This window comes from Doryrhamphus excisus, linkage group LG5 (assembly GCF_037039965.1).
Source record: "Doryrhamphus excisus strain RoL-2023G ecotype Guam linkage group LG5, RoL_Dexc_Guam_v1.1, whole genome shotgun sequence".
Classification (NCBI taxonomy): Eukaryota; Metazoa; Chordata; class Actinopteri; order Syngnathiformes; family Syngnathidae; genus Doryrhamphus; species Doryrhamphus excisus.
The window spans coordinates 7,914,513-7,931,923 of NC_136361.1; the positions used below are offsets into that span (position 1 = coordinate 7,914,513).

General features: G+C 40.8%; 1 protein-coding gene across 1 annotated transcript; it reads left to right on the forward strand.

Annotated features, from left to right (window-relative positions):
- Nucleotides 1–7,436: 7,436 nt before the first annotated feature.
- Nucleotides 7,437–15,084, forward strand: LOC131105337 (calcium homeostasis modulator protein 5-like). Its single transcript, XM_058053348.2, has 2 exons — nucleotides 7,437–8,275; nucleotides 13,024–15,084. Exons 1-2 carry the CDS (start codon nucleotides 7,733–7,735, stop codon nucleotides 13,411–13,413), a joined length of 933 nt encoding a protein of 310 aa, XP_057909331.1. The 5' UTR covers nucleotides 7,437–7,732; the 3' UTR covers nucleotides 13,414–15,084.
- The last annotated feature ends 2,327 nt before the right edge of the window (nucleotides 15,085–17,411 follow it).

The window sequence follows — 17,411 nt, forward strand, 5'->3', positions numbered from 1 at the left end:
ATTGGCAAAACAGAGGTATGATAACATCAACGAGAAAACCAGTAACTCATGCAGGATTATTAACAACTTTAGTAGAAGCAGTGCAATTGCCAAAACAAATTGCTGTATGTAAATGCACGGCACATACTAATAATTCGGATCCAATATCTTTAGGAAATATGTTCGCTGATAAAATGGTAACATGTAACAATAGAGTCCAAAGCAAGAAATTGACCACTGGCTAAGGAATAAAACAATCCTGGAGAAAAATGATAATATGTCGACAGATAATAAAACAATCTTGAAAAAAAATTTTTTTGAATAAGTGGGACGCTATTTTGAGCCATGGTTTTACACATGTCTCAACAGGAGGGATGTGCTGTGGCACAATAGTGTGCTATTAACACCCACTTTACTATGTAGGGATTGAATTCTTATTCAAAAAATTTTTGTAGAGCGTGTTTAACGTGTGCAAAACACAATGCCCAGGGCAGCTTGCGACCTCGGCGTGGCCAATTTCAAAGAACCACAATACTTATTTCAAGAAATAACATGGACTTCATTGAACTCAACAACAGTGAAGGGGAAAAATTCTGTTTAGTGATAATAGACTCATTTTCAAAATGGATAGAACTGTTTCCTACAAAACATCCAGATGCACTAAAAGTAGCTAAAGCTCTATGCAAAGACATAATTCCACGCTAAGGTATTCCATAAAAAAATTTACAGTGATAACGGAGACACATTTCGTAAATCATATAGTAACAAGAATAGGTCAAGCATTCCATATAGACCTAAAAAATCATTGTGCCTACCACCCACAGAGTGCAGGGTTGGTAGAAAGGATGAATGGGACAGTAAAAAGAAAAAAAAGAAAAAAAAAACAGATTGAGAAAGTGCATGGAAGAAACTATGACTAAATTATGCATCTCCATCTTAGTATTTACCCTAACTGTACCTATTTGCGTCATGATAATAACATTGTGGTATCTGCTGTAGATTTGTAGCTCCTCAACGACCTTCAGAGGAAGTCCGGCTACAAAGGGGGCTGTAATTCTAGTTTGCAGTCATCTCAAACCGGTGAAGATTGTCCACAACTCTGTTGCGTTATTATTAAAAAATTAATTAGCAGCAGTAGGAGGACTGATCGGAGCAATAATAGTGATATCACTGCTACTATGGGAAAAGAATCTTAACATGCAGAAAAGAAGGGTGGGGGACCCTAACCGATCACAAACACAGGTCGACCTAACACCCTGGATTATTAAGTGGGCATACAACAACTCCATATGTATGACCATAGCCCCAAATTCGGCTACCGAGCTCCAAATACCCATATCATCGTTGAAAGGATTTTTAAACAGACGTCAGGTGTCAGGGGAGACATATGCTAGTTATTGGTGGTATGTTACTGGACATGTGTTAGATTTAAGTTGGGACACATTGATTACCACACAGGAAGGTGATTACTGGGCACCTGGTACCACATTAGAAGCCAGGCATTTCCATAATAAAATTATGTTAAAGAAACATGGGGCCATATTAAGTATGACGTTTGCTTTTAGCTCAGCTAAGCTCAACCCACATGACCAACCATTGGGCACTATTTTAAATACCCCATGTTGGGGTTTCCTTTTATGGGCCTACTCTTCTGGGGTAGATCCCTACTTTCCTATAATTATTTGCGAAAATCAAACCATGACCCCTGTTGAACAGCCAATCACAAATAACTACACACGTCACGCTGAAGTTAAAATAGCCGTAATTCGAAATGCAGATGATTGGTTTCATGCCACTATGGGCATTTCACAACAAAGCAATAACTGGCTGCTGCTAGTGGAACAGGCAGCAAATATGTCAAATCAAGGAGATTGTGTAGTATGTACAGTGCATCCGGAAAGTATTCACAGCGCTTCACTTTTTCTACATTTTGTCATGTTACAGCCTCATTCCAAACTGTATGAAATTAATCTCTTACCTCAAAATTCTACACAAAATACTCCATTATGACAATGTGAAAAAGATTTTTTTGACATGTTTTGAATTTATTAAAAATAGAAGACAAAAAAATCACATTTACATAAGTATTCACAGCCTTTGCTTAATACTTTGTTGATCCAACTTTGGCAGCAATTACAGCCTCAAGTCTTTTTGAATATGATCCCACAAGTTTAGCACACCTATCTTTAGGCAGTTTTGCCCATTCTTCAGTCTCAAGCTCCATCAGGTTGGATGGGAGACGTCTGTGCACAGCCATTTTCAGATCTCTCCAGAGATGTTTGATCGGATTCAAGTCTGGACTCTGGCTGGGCCACTCCAGGACATTCACAGAGTGGTTCTGAAGCCAATCTTTTGAGATCATGGCTGTGTGCTAATGTCTACTGTCTATATGGTCAAGGTACATGACCAGTCTACTGAGGTCAAGAGCGCTCTGGAGCAGGTTTTCATCCAGGATATCTCTATATATTGCTGCATTCATTGTTCCTTCTATCCTGACTAGTCTGCCAGTTCCTGCTGCTGAAAAACATCCCCACAGCATGATGCTGCCACCACCATGCTTCACTGTAGAGATGGTATTGGCCTGGTGATGAGCAGTGCCTGGTTTCCTCCAAACATGGCGCCTGGCATTCACACCAAAGAGTTCAATCTTTGACCAGAGAATTTTGTTTCTCATGGTCTGAGAATCATTCAGGTGCTTTTTGGCAAATTCCAGATGGGCTGCCATGTTCCTTTTACTAAGGAGTGGCTTTCGTCTGGCCACTCTACCATACAGGCCTGATTGGTGGATTGCTGCAGAGATGGTTGTCCTTCTAGAAGGCTCTCCTCTCTCCACAGAGGAACGCTGGAGCTCTGACAGAGTGACCATCGGGGCCTTGGTCACCTCCCTGACTAAGGCCCTTCTTCCCCGATCGCTCAGTTTAGAAGGCCGGCAAGCTCTAGGAAGAGTCCTGGTGGTTCCAAACGTCTTCCATTTACAAATAATGGAGAGATTTTTCTGTATCCTTCCCCAGATTTGTGCCTCAAGACAATCCTGTCTCGCAGGTCTACAGACAGTTCTTTTGACTTCATGCTTGGTGTTTGTGCTCTGACATGCACAGTCAACTGTGGGACCTTATATAGACAGTTATTATATTTCCAAATCATGTCCAATCAACTGAATTTACTGCAGGTGGACTCCAATTAAGCTGTAGAAAGATCTCAAGGATGATCAGTGGAAAAAAGATGCACCTGAGCTCAATTTTGAGCTTCATGGCAAAGGCTGTGAATACTTATGTAAATGTGATTTTTTTGTTTTCTATTTTTAATAAATTCAAAACATGTCAAAAAAACCTTTTTTCACATTGTCATAATGGAGTATTTTGTGTAGAATTTTGAGGCAAGAGATTAATTTAATTCAGTTTGGAATGAGGCTGTAACATGACAAAATGTAGAAAAAGTGAAGCGCTGTGAATACTTTCCGGATGCACTGTATAGGAGCCAGACCACTGTTACAAGTAGTGCCTTCAACTATGGGAATAGATTGTTTGATCGCAGTAATGAATAAAACCATCCAACCAACCAAAAAATGAAATAAATAAATAAATAAAAATTGTTCACAATGGGATAAGGTCTATCCTCTTACTTCCACTGAAAAACAAAAACCAGTGTTTTCTAAAAAGGTAGCTGCAGGAAATTTCTCTTGCATAAACAGAACCAGTAAGGGCAGTAGATTGGGCAAATTAAATAACACCCAATGTCACCTAGTACAAACAGTAGACATAACTTTCAGACCAAAATCTCGCAGTGACATCTGATGGTGGTGTGGGGATGATAAATTGTTTGATAGATTACCATATAATACCACAGGACTTTGCGTCTCAGGGTCACTGATTTTACCAGTATCAATTTTTCCAACCTCCATCACCGATCTATTAACCGCAGTAAACAGTGTTCTTCCCCACACCTGGAAAATCAGAACAAAAAGATCAACAACAGGATGGAGTACAAAGAGATCAGTGTCAGGGTGGGATAAAAATGATCCCACCTACATAGACAGTATTGGAGTTCCGAAAGGAGTCCCTGATGAATCCAAATTAGTCAAACAGATAGCAGCAGGTTTTGAATCATCGATTTGCTGGTGGTGCACAATTAACAAAAATGTAGATAGAATCAACTACTTCCACTATAACGTGCAGAAATTAGGTAATAAAACAGAAGAAGGGTTCTCCGCCATCCATGAACAACTGTCAGCTACCTCCCTCATGGCTTTCCAAAACAGAATTGCTGTTGACATGCTCCTGGCAGAGAAGGGCGGAGTATGCGCCATTTTTGGTGATCAGTGCTGCACGTTCATTCCGAACAACACGGCAGCGGACGAGAGTCTCACCAAGGCCTTAGAAGGTCTAAGGTCCCTTAACAGCAAGATGAAAGACCATTCTGGAGTTGACACGTCAATGTGGGATGGTTTTGGAGACGTATTTGGCAAATATAAACAACTGATAATGTCAGTTTTAATGTTAATCGATGTATTTGCAGCTATTCTCACCTTATGTGGATGTTGTTGCATTCTCTGCATTAGAGTTTTGTGCACCAGGCTAATCATCACTGCTATCCAACCAGTTAGGCAAGAGGTGTCAGAAATGTATGCGCTCCTTACTCCAAAAGGGGAGCCCCAAGAAGACAGCGACAATGAAGACAACGAAACTGAAGAGATAAATGATGAAACATCATGGCATTTTACGGACTTGTTTTCCGATCCAGGAGAATATGCAGTTGACCTCTGAGTGTACCTTTTGTGCTATAGGATGAATCCATGACTGAAAATCTAAAAAGAAGAGGTCAATGGAGGATGGGAGAATATAGTGCAAAATGAATAAACAGGAGGGAAATGTTGGAAGAATTGTACATAAAGTTATTCTATTTTACTATATTCTTATAACCTACATACATTTCATAACACTCACATAGCAAAGTAAGATTAATGCTGTGTCACTTGCACATGTAGTGTACATTATGATTAGAGAAAACAGGACGTTCTCTCACCAGATAGTTTAATCACATCCTTGAGAGGGAATAGCTGCACGCGTCAGAAGTAGATGTGACCTCGGTGTGTGTGTGTGTGTGTGTGTGTGTGTGTGTCCAGAGGATCACATGCCAAGGATGAGATACCTACACACGTGAATAACATGTTGTACAAAAGAACCGGTTTCAACTGGAATAGTTAAACCCCCCTTCCCCTTAACAGTTGAAACCTCGTGTACCTAGGGCATTCCTAACTGAATAAAATGCGAGGAGAAAGGAAACTGTCTCAGAGTTGGTTGGGAGGATTGTAACGGTGCAGTCTCCATCACTCTCCTTGCAAGTAAAAAGAAACTCAACTCTCTGTGTCTTCCTTTGTACAGGCACTGTTTTACAAGCGTTGGGGTTTTAAACCTGACAATTCTATATTTTAAATGTGCTGTGGGCCAATAAAAATGCTGCAAACGGCCCTGTCACCACCGGCCTGGTGTGAGTACAATGATGAAAAATGATTATTGCAAACCCTGAAGGCCCCGTGCATACTTCCCATGTCAACCTAAATGACTCATTTCCAATTCTTTCCTGACCAGTGAAAGCATCAGTGGTGGTTATTCTGTAATGCTAATTTCCCCACAGCACAAATGGATGCTAATGTATATCCGGTGTGCTGTTGGTATTTCATATGAACATCTTTTGCAAGGCACTCATCCTGAGTGCTCTTGTGAGGATGTGAGGACGTCCGACATACTGCTGTTACGCTGATGGTCTTGCTCCCTCTCGGAAAAATGGTACGTTCTTTTTGGAAACTTTAAGACTGAATAAGGTGTTGTTCTGCATGTTTTGTGGCGTGCGTGTTGTCCTTTGTCCCTGAATGTGATTTCATCGTGGGTTGTAATTTGATAGACGTGAGGGTGACCGTATTCGATATTCAAATGATACTTAGTTTACTAGACAGACGACACAGATTCCAAGGAAGAACACTGATTCAAAACAGCAGAACAAGCAGAACACAGAAACTCAGGACCCTGAGCTCACATGCTTAAGTTGTGGAATGCAGTCAGTATCCGTGGGGAAATTTAAACTGCTGTGTTCATGACGTTCCTGGTTTTATGAGAGCTGAACTTGGCAAGCAGCTCTAAAACAATCTAATGTGTTTTAGTTATGATCTATTATGTAAAACCGAGACAGTAACACCTCCACTACAGAGGTGCTAATGCATGCTTTTATTTCCTGTCGCTTAGATTACTTAATGCCCTGCTCTCTCATCTTCCCAAAAATAATATTTTAAATCTCCAATTATTACAGAACTCAGCCGCATGCGTGCTGACGAGGACCAGAGGGCGGGAGCACATTACACCGGTTTTAAAGTCGCTACATTGGCTCAGGATCGATTTTAAGATTCTCTTACTGGTTTTTAAATGCCTTAACGGCCTTCATTCATTCATTTTCTACCGCTTTCTCCTCATGAGGGTCGCTGGAGCCTATCCTAGCTGTCTTCGGGCAAGAGGCGGGGTACACCCTGGACTGGTGGCCAGCCAATCACAGGGCACATATAGACAAACAACCATTCACACACATTCATACCTATGGACAATTTGGAGTCGCCAATTAACCTAGCATGTATTTGGAATGTGGGAGGAAACCAGAGTACCCGGAGAAAACCCACGCATGCACGGGGAGAACATGCAAACTCCACACAGAGATGGCCGAGGATGGAATCGAAATCAGGTCTCTTCGCTGTGTGGCCTGCGCACTAACCACTCGGCCGTAATGACAATAAAGTGGAAATAATATGGAAATAAAGTCATAGTTACAAAAAGAAAATTTACAGGAAGAAACTTAAAATAGTTGGAAAAATAACTGATGAAATGAATAAAGTGCTGTAATTTTATGAGAATGAAGTGAAAATATTAAGAAAATAGTTGCAATTGTATAAGAATAAGCTAAATAAAATAATGTCTTTTCTGGCATAGAGTGGTAATATTAAGGTGTTGCGATATTATGAAAAACAGAACTATGGGAATTAAGTCAAAATATCACAAGTTGAAGATTTACCACGATTATTTAAGAAAGTTGACATATTTGGAATGATTAAATAGAGCAGCAAAAATGGGAAAAAAGAGCTAAGAGTAATGGTAATGGTTTTATTTCATTTGAACATGCATCAGATTACAATTGAGTGCATCCCTTAATCAGTTCACAGTTCCACATGTGGAATTGAACCCTGGTCTCCTAGCTGTGAGGTCTGTGCGCTAACCACACTGGAGTTTGATTAGTACATAGTATACGCCTTCCCAAGTATCAGCATTTGAGACCAAACATGAGGAGTTTGGGGACCCCTGCAAGTTTAAATGATTGCTGGGTTGATAGGCTTCCATGTGTTTATGTTTGCATGCATGCAGGCTTTGTTGTAAGACGCAGGCTACGCGTCCATGTTGACAGGGTGGTGATCAGAAAAACAGGATTCGCAGGATTCTTGTCGCTGCGTGCAAGTCAAGTGGGACAGCACAGGAAGAGGGGAAAGAGCGTGCATGTGTAACATAAAACTGGATTATTCTCTTAGGAGTAATGAGTGGGATGGGCAGCAGAGGAACCGAGGGAGGAGTCTGAGGGGAGTGCACCAGTCCAAGGGAGCGGCACGGCTGTTTTTGTCTTGAGCTGGAAGACAGTCCACAGCTGACTCCTGTGAGACAATCCACTTTTTCATTCTGCTGTCTCTTCTTTTCCGGTTTATTCCTTCACCCCCGCTGGCACGATGGATAAATTCCAGACTGTCCTGCGCTTCCTCATGAACCAGAAGGCCACCATTGGCTACAGTTTTATGGCTCTCCTTACAATAGGCGGGGAGCGAGTCTTCTCCATGGTGTCTTTTCAGTGTCCCTGCAACCATGACCAGAACTTTGCCTATGGGCTTACGTTCCTGTTGGGCCCCGCTGCTGTGCTGCTGGTCTTGGGTCTGTTCTTCAACAACAGGTTGTGGAGGCTTTACACGGGATGCTGCCTCAATCCCATGAAGCTATGCCCCCGCGGGAACTGCTTTGGCTGCTTCCGAGTGCTGACGAGCATCTTCACCGGGGCGTGCGTGGCGCCGTTGATGTGGCTCTCCGTGGCTCTGCTCAATGGGACCTTTTACGAGTGCGCCGTCAGCGGCCTGGATGAAAACGTGGTGGTGGATCTGTTTTGTAAAAACAAAACTATGACGTGTCGGGAGGAGCTGGCCCACGTGCCGTGTGGCAGGTCCAAGTTATCTGCTGATGAGCGCATGGATCTACTGCTGATGTTCAGAGCTCAATCTCAGGTAAGGAAAGTTGATCTCAGTCTAGTCATGTACAGCCGTGCTTACAGTAGACCTGGACCAGGACACACCCTCGCTTTAGTGACGAGACACAACAAGCCCTGACTTGCGACGTGGAAGGAGACAACTCTGCTTGTGAACTCAGTTCTATACAACTGAAAAATAACATGAGGTTGTTTTGGTAATGGTAATGGTTTTATTTTATTATGGACTGGCCCAGTAGCCAGCCCATAGACTGCTACTTGCAGTAGCAGTCTATGGGCTGGCTACTGAGCCAGCCCATATTGTTATTGCTGTTTAGTTATTATTATTCCGTATATCTTAATCTTCCACTTTTTGTGCGCGTAATGCGGCCAAAACCGCAAGAAGGACCCCCAAACATGTTACACCGCCGGAAACGTGGCGCTCGGGACTACAGCGGTATTTAGTTTTTGGAACGTTTTGTGTAACCATGGCGACGCTATTAACCAAAACGTTCAAAAATGGGCCACTAGATTAGATATACCCTTTCTATTTTTAGAACAGCACAAGGCAGAGAAAAAAACGAGAATCTACACATTTTTCACAGCCTTGTAGCTCAGCCATACGGCCACGTAGAAACGTGATTAACGGCTCATTTTTGGGATAAACTTCTCTACTCTCTCTGTGGCTAATTAGTTTTATCGTAGGATGTTTAGTTTTCGCTCTATCTTTGTCAGAAGGAGGTGTGCGCTTCGCCAGCGTCTCCCACTCTGACTCCACTGTGGCAGGGGAGACGAAAAGAAAACTTTTTGGCTTTGCAAACAACTCCTCTTCCTGGCCACACCGTTTTAGCCAGCTCGATTTAATTTGGTGAAAACGTAGGAAATCTTGTCCCCTTTCCAAAAATGTCACTCTTATGTCTGAGAGATGTACGGATTGCCTTCTGGGCCCTCAGAAGCGAGAAGAGCGCCGGCATGTCTCCCATTCACTCCCATGTTAAAGACGCCGTCTTTTCTTTCTCCAAATCTTTAATTTTCTGTGTTTTCAACTCGTCATCCTGCGGTCATTTCTCAACCGATATGCAAAACGAGCAGATCTATGCAAAGCCCCGACCCTCGGGCCGCTCACGGTCGTCTCGTGGTGTCCATATCTCGAATCGTTTGGCCGTAAGAAGCTTCTGTTCGACATGAGCGATTCAGCCCTCTGTGCTCATTCACTGCCATGGCCACCACCTCCTCCTCCTCCTCACAGCCCCTCCCTTCAAAAACCCCCTTCTCTTGACATGTGGATTACAATGATTCCCTTCCCAGCTGATACCATACAGCTCATTTATTATGTAGATTTTAAAAGTTAGATTTTTCTAATTAAGCACAGTGACTCCAGGCACCTCAAAGACCAAAGTATGAAAATATCAACATTTTTATAGAATCCATGATACAGCAATGAGCTGTGTTATCATCATGTCAGGAATCGATAGTTCAGTATTGACCCGCATGTCAGGCACTCTCTGCTCTTTAGTCCTCCATGGCAATGCAAGTGCTGCTTTCAATTGGAAAACATCACATGACATGTACAGACACCACAGCAGTGCCTGGCAACTTTCAAGACTTGATGCTATGTTGCTCGGCCCTCTTGCTAGGTGCTAGCATGGTAGCCGTTAGCATGTTAGCATTTAAGCTAATTTACTCATGTCTAAAGGCAAATACACACATGGCATGATGTAGGGAGGTTATAGGACAACCTTGGCACTTTCTAAACTTGAGGCTCTCTTGCTAGGTGCTAGCATGACGACTGTTAGCATGTTAGCATTTAAGCTAATTTACTCAGATTTCAAGGCAAATACACACATGGCATGATGTAGGGAGGTTATAGGACATCCTTGGCACTTTCTAAACTTGAGGCCCTCTTGCTAGGTGCTAGCATGGTAGCCGTTAGCATGTTAGCATTTAAGCTAATTTACTTATGTCTAAAGGCAAATACACACATGGCATGATGTAGGGAGGTTATAGGACATCCTTGGCACTTTCCAAACTTGAGGCTCTCTTGCTAGGTGCTAGCATGACGACTGTTAGCATGTTAGCATTTAAGCTAATTTACTCACGTTTAAAGGCAAATACACCCATGGCATGATGCAGGGAGGTTATAGGACAACCTTGGCACTTTCTAAAGTTGAGGCTCTCTTGCTAGGTGCTAGCATGGAACCCGTTAGCATGTTAGCATTTAAGCTAATTTACTCATGTCTAAAGGATAATACACACATGGCATGTTGCGGGGAGGTTATAGGACAACCTTGGCACTTTCTAAAGTTGAGGCACTCTTGCTAGGTGCTAGCATGTACCCGTTAGCATGTTAGCATTTAAGCTAATTTACTCATGTCTAAAGGATAATGCATGTTGTGGGGAGGTTATAGGACAACCTTGGTACTTTCTAAACTTAAGGCCCTCTTGCTAGGTGCTAGCATGATGACTGTTAGCATTTTACCTAATTTACTCATGTCTAAAGGAAAATACACACATGGCATGGTGTGGGGACACTGTAGGACTGCCCCAAACTTTTCAGGACCTGAGGCTGTTTTGCTACGTGTTAGCACGGTAGCCGTTATCATGTTAGCATTTTAGCATTTTAGCTAATTTACTCAAGTTTAAAGGCAAATACACACCTGGCATGATGTGGGGACACTATGGGACTGCATCAACCTTTTCCGTACTTGAGGCTTTCTTGCTAGGTGCTACGGCGGGCCTGAGGTTCACAGCATAGGTGGCCAGTCCATCAAAATTTCCGCGGGAATTTTCTAGTTTGATATTATTATTAGATTACTATTATTAGTATCAACTCCACTCTGAGCTGGAAACCTCATATTACAAATATACAACATAAGGTGGCCAGAAATATTTCAGTATTGAACAAAGCAAAATTTGTTCTCAATCAGAGATCACTCCACACTCTTTATTGCTCTCTGGTTCTACCATATCTTACTTATTGTGTGGAAATATGGGCTAATAACTATAAAAGCAATCTTCACTCGCTTTTTTTTCCACTGCAAAAAAGGTCAGTAAAGATAATTTATAATGCCGCCTACAGAGAACATACTAACTCCTTATTTCTAAAATCACAAATACTTCAACTTGCTGATATAGTTCATCTTCAAACAGCTAAAATAATGCATAAGGCTAAAAACAACCAATTAGCCAAATGTCATCCAATACTTCTCTACAAAAGAGGAGAAATATGATCTCAGGGAAGAAGTACATTTGAAACACTTTTATGCTAGGACTACGTTATGCTAGCCATAGCATTTCAGTATGTGGAATCAAACTATGGAATGGATTGAGTAAGGAAATCAAACAATGCACAACGATGAGCCAATTCAAGAAACAATACAAGCAGTTGATGTTTGCTAAATACAAGGATGAAGAGTCTTGAACCAGTCATGATGTGCTATATATATCACTATATTGACACTTACTATGGTACACATTATGTCATTGGATGGTCATATCACCTCGTACTTTGGTACTAGGTGCATTATAAAAAAATTAAAAATTAAAAAAACCTTAAACTGTATTATGGAAAGCAGGAAGTGAACAAATGTAACAGTTAGTGATTGTAAAAGTACCAGATGGAGGGGTAGGATTTAATAAGCTTTGCTTCTTCCTACTCCTTTTAGACATGTGGAACTGGGAACTGATTATGTGATGCATTCAATTGTAATCTGATGCATGTTCAAATGAAAAAAACATTACCATTACCCTTTGCTCTTTTTCCCATTTTTGCTGTTCTATTTAAACATTCCAAATATGTCAACTTTCTTAAATAATCATGGTAAATCTTTTACGTGTGATATTTTGACTTTATTCCCTGATACCTGATTTCGATTCCACCCTCGGCCATCTCTGTGTGGAGTTTGCATGTTCTCCCTGTGCATGCGTGGGTTTTCTCCGGTTACTCCGGTTTCCTCCCACATTCCAAAAACATGCTAGGTTAATTGCGAACTCCAAATTGTCCATAGGACGAAAGCTGGGATAGGCTCCAGCACCCCCGCGACCCTCGTGAGGAAAAGCGGTAGAAAAGGAATGAATGAATAAACTATTTTAGATAGTAGAATACTATCTCGTACTCTACACTGGTCACTAGGTGTCAGGAATGTTACATTGATGACTAGACGCCACAGGAAGTACTCATGATCATGTGACTCTCACAATTGCCATACAATGTCTTATTTTTTCTTATTATGGCCAATATATTGCGTAATAGGAGTGTAAAGGTGATTATAGGGGTGCTATTTGATGTCTAGAGGGCTCCGATGTTAAACGTATTTAGTAGATCATTAACAGGTTTTCAATGCACTAATTATAAAAAATATTCCATCTATAAATAAGGAATCCTAAAAAAATCCCAAAACCTTAATTTGTATTATGGAAAGCAGGAAGTGAACAAATGTAACAGTTAGTGATTGTAAAAGTACCAGATGGAGCGGTAGGATTTAATAAGCTTTGCTTCTTCCTACTCCTTTTGGACATGTGGAACTGGGAACTGATTATGGGATGCACAAAACCATTACCATTACCATTACCATTACCATTACCATTACCATTACCATTACCATTACCATTACCATTACCATTACCATTACCATTACCATTACCATTTCCATTTCCATTTCCATTTCCATATCCATTACCATTACCATTACCATTACCATTTCCATTACCATTTCCATTACCATTTCCATTACCATTACCATTTCCTGTGTAGTGAAACGTCATGTCCTGTTTATTCTTCCTCTCCAGATTCTGGGCTGGTGCATCATCATTATCGCCGCCACTGCCGGGCTTCTTGGCACCTGCTACACAAACTGCCGCTCCAAAGTCAGCTTCTTGCAGCTCACCTTCTGGAAGCGCTACATGGAGAAGGAGAAAGAGCACTTTGACACCTATACGCTTGAGTACGCCTCCAAACTGGCGGAAAGAAACTTGAAGAGTTTCTTTGACAACAAGGATCCCGAGCCATTCCCTTTCCCTAACCACAAGGCTTGGGAGGAGATCTCGGCGCTTTACACCTTCTCCAGGAGCGAGCAGTATTACAGCACCCTGCAGAGGTACGTGGAGAGGGTAGATCGGGACTTTACGCCAGAGAAGAGACCCGTCATGGACTTGGAGCGTGGAATGGAGATGAGCTAGAGCAGAGCAAAACAGCAGACTGATGAAACTCTTCCAGGAATGAAGAATAAAGACTCAAGAAGGGCACGACTACAGATTACAGGATATATCCGTAATTAACCATTTGCGGCCTTTCGCTGTTGTTTTTTTTAAATCATCCAGCAGCAGGTTCTAAAAATATAACAGTAGAAATGGAAAAATCAGCAATTTTCCAAGAATATAGTAAAAATTTTAAGATTTAAGAAAGGTTGAAATGTCAGGTTGTTGGTCAAAGTCAGCGGGGATAGGCTCCAGCATACTCCACGACCCAAGTGAGGATAAGCGGCATAGAAGATGGATGGATGGATAATGTTATGAAAATAAAGAAAAGAAAAATTCTATTTGACAAGAATTAAGTCAAAATATGACGAGAAAAAAGTTGTATGCTAATTAGAAAAAAGTTTCAGTTTTAAGAGAATAAAGTCCTTTTTCTGTCATTTATTTATTCTTTATTCATTTATGTCATTTTAGTAGCGTGGAGTTGAAAAATTAAGGGAAAAAATCTTACTTTTAAAGTCTTCGTTTTGGGGGAAAAAAGTTATAAAAGTAAGGGAACAAAGTCATCATTTACATGTAGACCATTTACACAGATTATGTAGATAGATAGATAGATAGATAGACTCCCTTTATTGTCATTGCACAAAAACACAGTAGTGAAATTGCCAACGAAATGTCGTTGCCTGGCTCCCATATAATAACAGACACAAAAGATAAGTAATAATAAATAATAATAATAATAATAATAATGTGGAGAATAAATAGATAGAATAGACACCAAATATGAACAACATAACCATAATGTCAAAAAAAGATAACATTTTGGATATTAAAAAACAGCCAAATCAAGACGACAGTCAAAGTACAAAGTTGTAATCTAACAAGAAAAAAAATCTAACCACAATAAAGTCCTAATATTACGAGTAAAGATAATAATTTTAGTAGCATAAAGTATAAATATTTAAAGACAGATGTTATTTTCTGAAAGTTGCAATAGATGACAAATATTTGTATTTTTTCCAAAAGAAGTTATGACATTCATTCATTTTCTACCGCTTATCCTCAAGAGGGTCGCTGGAGGTGCTGGAGCCTATCCCAGCTGTCTTCGGGCAAAAGGCGGGGTAGGAGTTGGTACTAATAATAGGATTTTTCCCAAAGCTGAGATGCGCTTTTTTTTTTTAAATAATATCAAAGTGGCCCTCGATGGTAAGCGTTTGGACACCCCTGCTTAAATAAACACATTTCCATGCAATGCCCCCCCCCCCCCCCAAAGGAAATGAATGTAATTTGCACATGGGAGGTTACATTAGAAAGGTTTGTTGGTAGTATTTAATTGTAATATACATTTACTGTATGCAAGAAGAAGCACTCGTAAGCACTCATGCGCTCCCAAAATACTGCAGTTTGCAAGCATGCAAACTGAGACACTGCAAAACATCAATGAATTGAACTGCTAATTTGTAGCAAAACTCACCTGTGTTATGTTACATGTATTGAAAGATTCCTCCTAATGATGGTATTTATTTTTGCACTAAACATGTACAAGCACCAGGCAAGATACTTAAGAATATTGTTTCAGAACAGCAGACGTGATGATGAGGCTGTAAGGATGAAATACTGTTGTGTTGTTAACCTGTTTGAGCCATTAAACAATTAAAAAACACTCGTGTCATGTTCTTAAAGGGGACCTATTAGGCTCATTGTCAGGTTTAAAACCCCGACACTTGTAAAAAACACTGCCTGTACAAAAGAAGACACAGAGAGATGAGTTTCTTTTTACTTGCAAGGAGAGTGATCAGGAACCGTTCAGTAACAATTCGCCACCTCACTCTGAAGCAGCTCCTGCCCTCTTGCCTTTTTATTGAAGGAAGGCCCTGGTTACAATCAGGTTTCAATGGCTGAGGGAAGGGGGGTTTAATTATTCCAGTTGAAACCAGTTTCTTCGCACAACATGTTATCCATAATGTGTGGACATCTCATCCTTGGCATGTGATTCTCTGGGGACACACACACACATACACCTTGAGGTCATATCTCCTTCTGACCCGTGCCTATGTCCCCTGAGGGTGTTAAAACTATCTGCTGAGGAATGTTCTGTCATGTTCTGTTTTCCCTTAATCATGATGTACACCACAAGTGCAGGCGTCACAGCATTAATCTTACATTGTTATGTGAGTGATATGAAGCACATGTACAGCGTTAATCTTACTTTGTTATTTGAGTGATACGAAATGTTTGTAGGTCATAAGAAAAATAGGTCATAAGAATATAGTAAAAATAGGTCATAAGAATATAGTAAAAATAGGATAACTTTATGTACAATTCTTCCAACACTCATTTTAATGGTAATGGTTTTATTTCATTTGAACATGCATCAGATAACAATTGAGTGCATCCCATAATCGGTTCACAGTTCCACATGTCCAAAAGGAGTAGGAAGAAGCAAAGCTTATTAAATCCTACCCCTCCATCTGGTACTTTTACAACCACTAACTGTTACATTTGTTCACTTGCTGCTTTCCATAATACAGTTTAATGTTTTTTTTTTTGTTTTTTTTAAAATAATGTACCTCGTACCGAAGTACAAGGTGATATGACCATACAATGACATGACGTTGATTTTAGAAATAGGAGTTAGTATGTTCTCTGTAGGCGGCATTATGAATTATCCTTACTGACCTTTTTTGCAGTACATTTAGCGAGTGAAGATTGCTTTTATAGTTATTAGCCCATATTTCCACACAATAAGTAAGATATGGTAGAACCAGAGAGCAATAAAGAGTGTGGAGTGATTTCTGATTGAGAACAAATTTTGCTTTGTTCAATATTGAAATATTTCTGGCCACCTTATGTTGTATATTTGTAATATAAGGTTTCCAGCTCATATTTTCATCTATTGTGACCCCCAGAAATTTATTTTCGTTCACCCTTTCAATGTCCACACGGTCTATTTGTATTTGCTGGTGCGTGTCCTTTCTGCTGTTACCAAACAGCATGATTTTATTTTTCGACCCCTATAGAGCAGCTACACACAATAACCCGCACAGAAAACTTTGAGATTCTCCAGAATCTGCACTTATTCCATCTGTATTTCCATGGATTTGTGCCTCTCGCTAAAACAGTTTGTTTTAATTTATCCACCAATGACCTGCCTCCGGGCACACCCACTCCACTGTGATTGGTCACATGCCCAAATTGCTTCCTAACTATGAAGGAATCCCTTTTTTAATATAGTGTGTATAGGAGTTGATAATAAATGAATAAGTAGCAAGTAGCTAAGTAGCTAAGTCTGGAGAGCTAATTCAAAAGTGTTTAGGAGCTACTGGCAGCTCATGATGTACTGTTTGGAGACCCCTGACCTACAACATAGTATGAACTCAGAGTGGTAACGTAGCACCGCTGGAGCTGTGGACCTCAGAAGCCGGACGTGAGGGTGCCGCATGGACATACAGGCTGTCCGAAATTAATGCCCATTTTCCGGCCAGAGCGCTCTGCTTCTGGCTTCAGGCGGATATTTCACGTTCATGTTCACAAAAACAGTTTCTTGTGAAATTCTGTTGACGATGAAAATATTTTTTTCTTGCTGGGAATAACCAAATACAATCACCTCTGCCTGAACTTGTTTCATAAACAGAGAAGCAGCCCTTTGGCAAGGGCAGAGAGCTTATTTGCCTTTGGCGCCCCTAAGGAAGTCCATACATCTGTGACATCACTAAGGGACAGTTTTACCACGTCTTCTGAAACCGAGTGTTTTGAGCCATCCCAAACTTCTTTCAGGGCTCACTTCCAAATGTGCAAACTTCATTATCTGAAACTTTGACATCATTTAACACAAGAATACAACATTCTAACTACATTTATAGTTCCGAAAAGGGGTCCCCAGGAAAAAAAGTCCCCTCTGTCCCCTTTCAATTCAATTCCACTCTCAGCCATTTCTGTGCGGAGTTTGCATGTTCTCACCGTGCATGCGTGGGTTTTCTCCG

Excerpts from the sequence above, each read along its gene's own strand:
- LOC131105337 (XM_058053348.2), top strand. The coding sequence starts at position 7,733 with ATGGATAAATTCCAGACTGTCCTGCGCTTCCTCATGAACCAGAAGGCC. Across the intron at positions 8,276-13,023 it reads TGTTCAGAGCTCAATCTCAG|ATTCTGGGCTGGTGCATCAT; the intron begins GTAAGGAAAGTT and ends CTTCCTCTCCAG.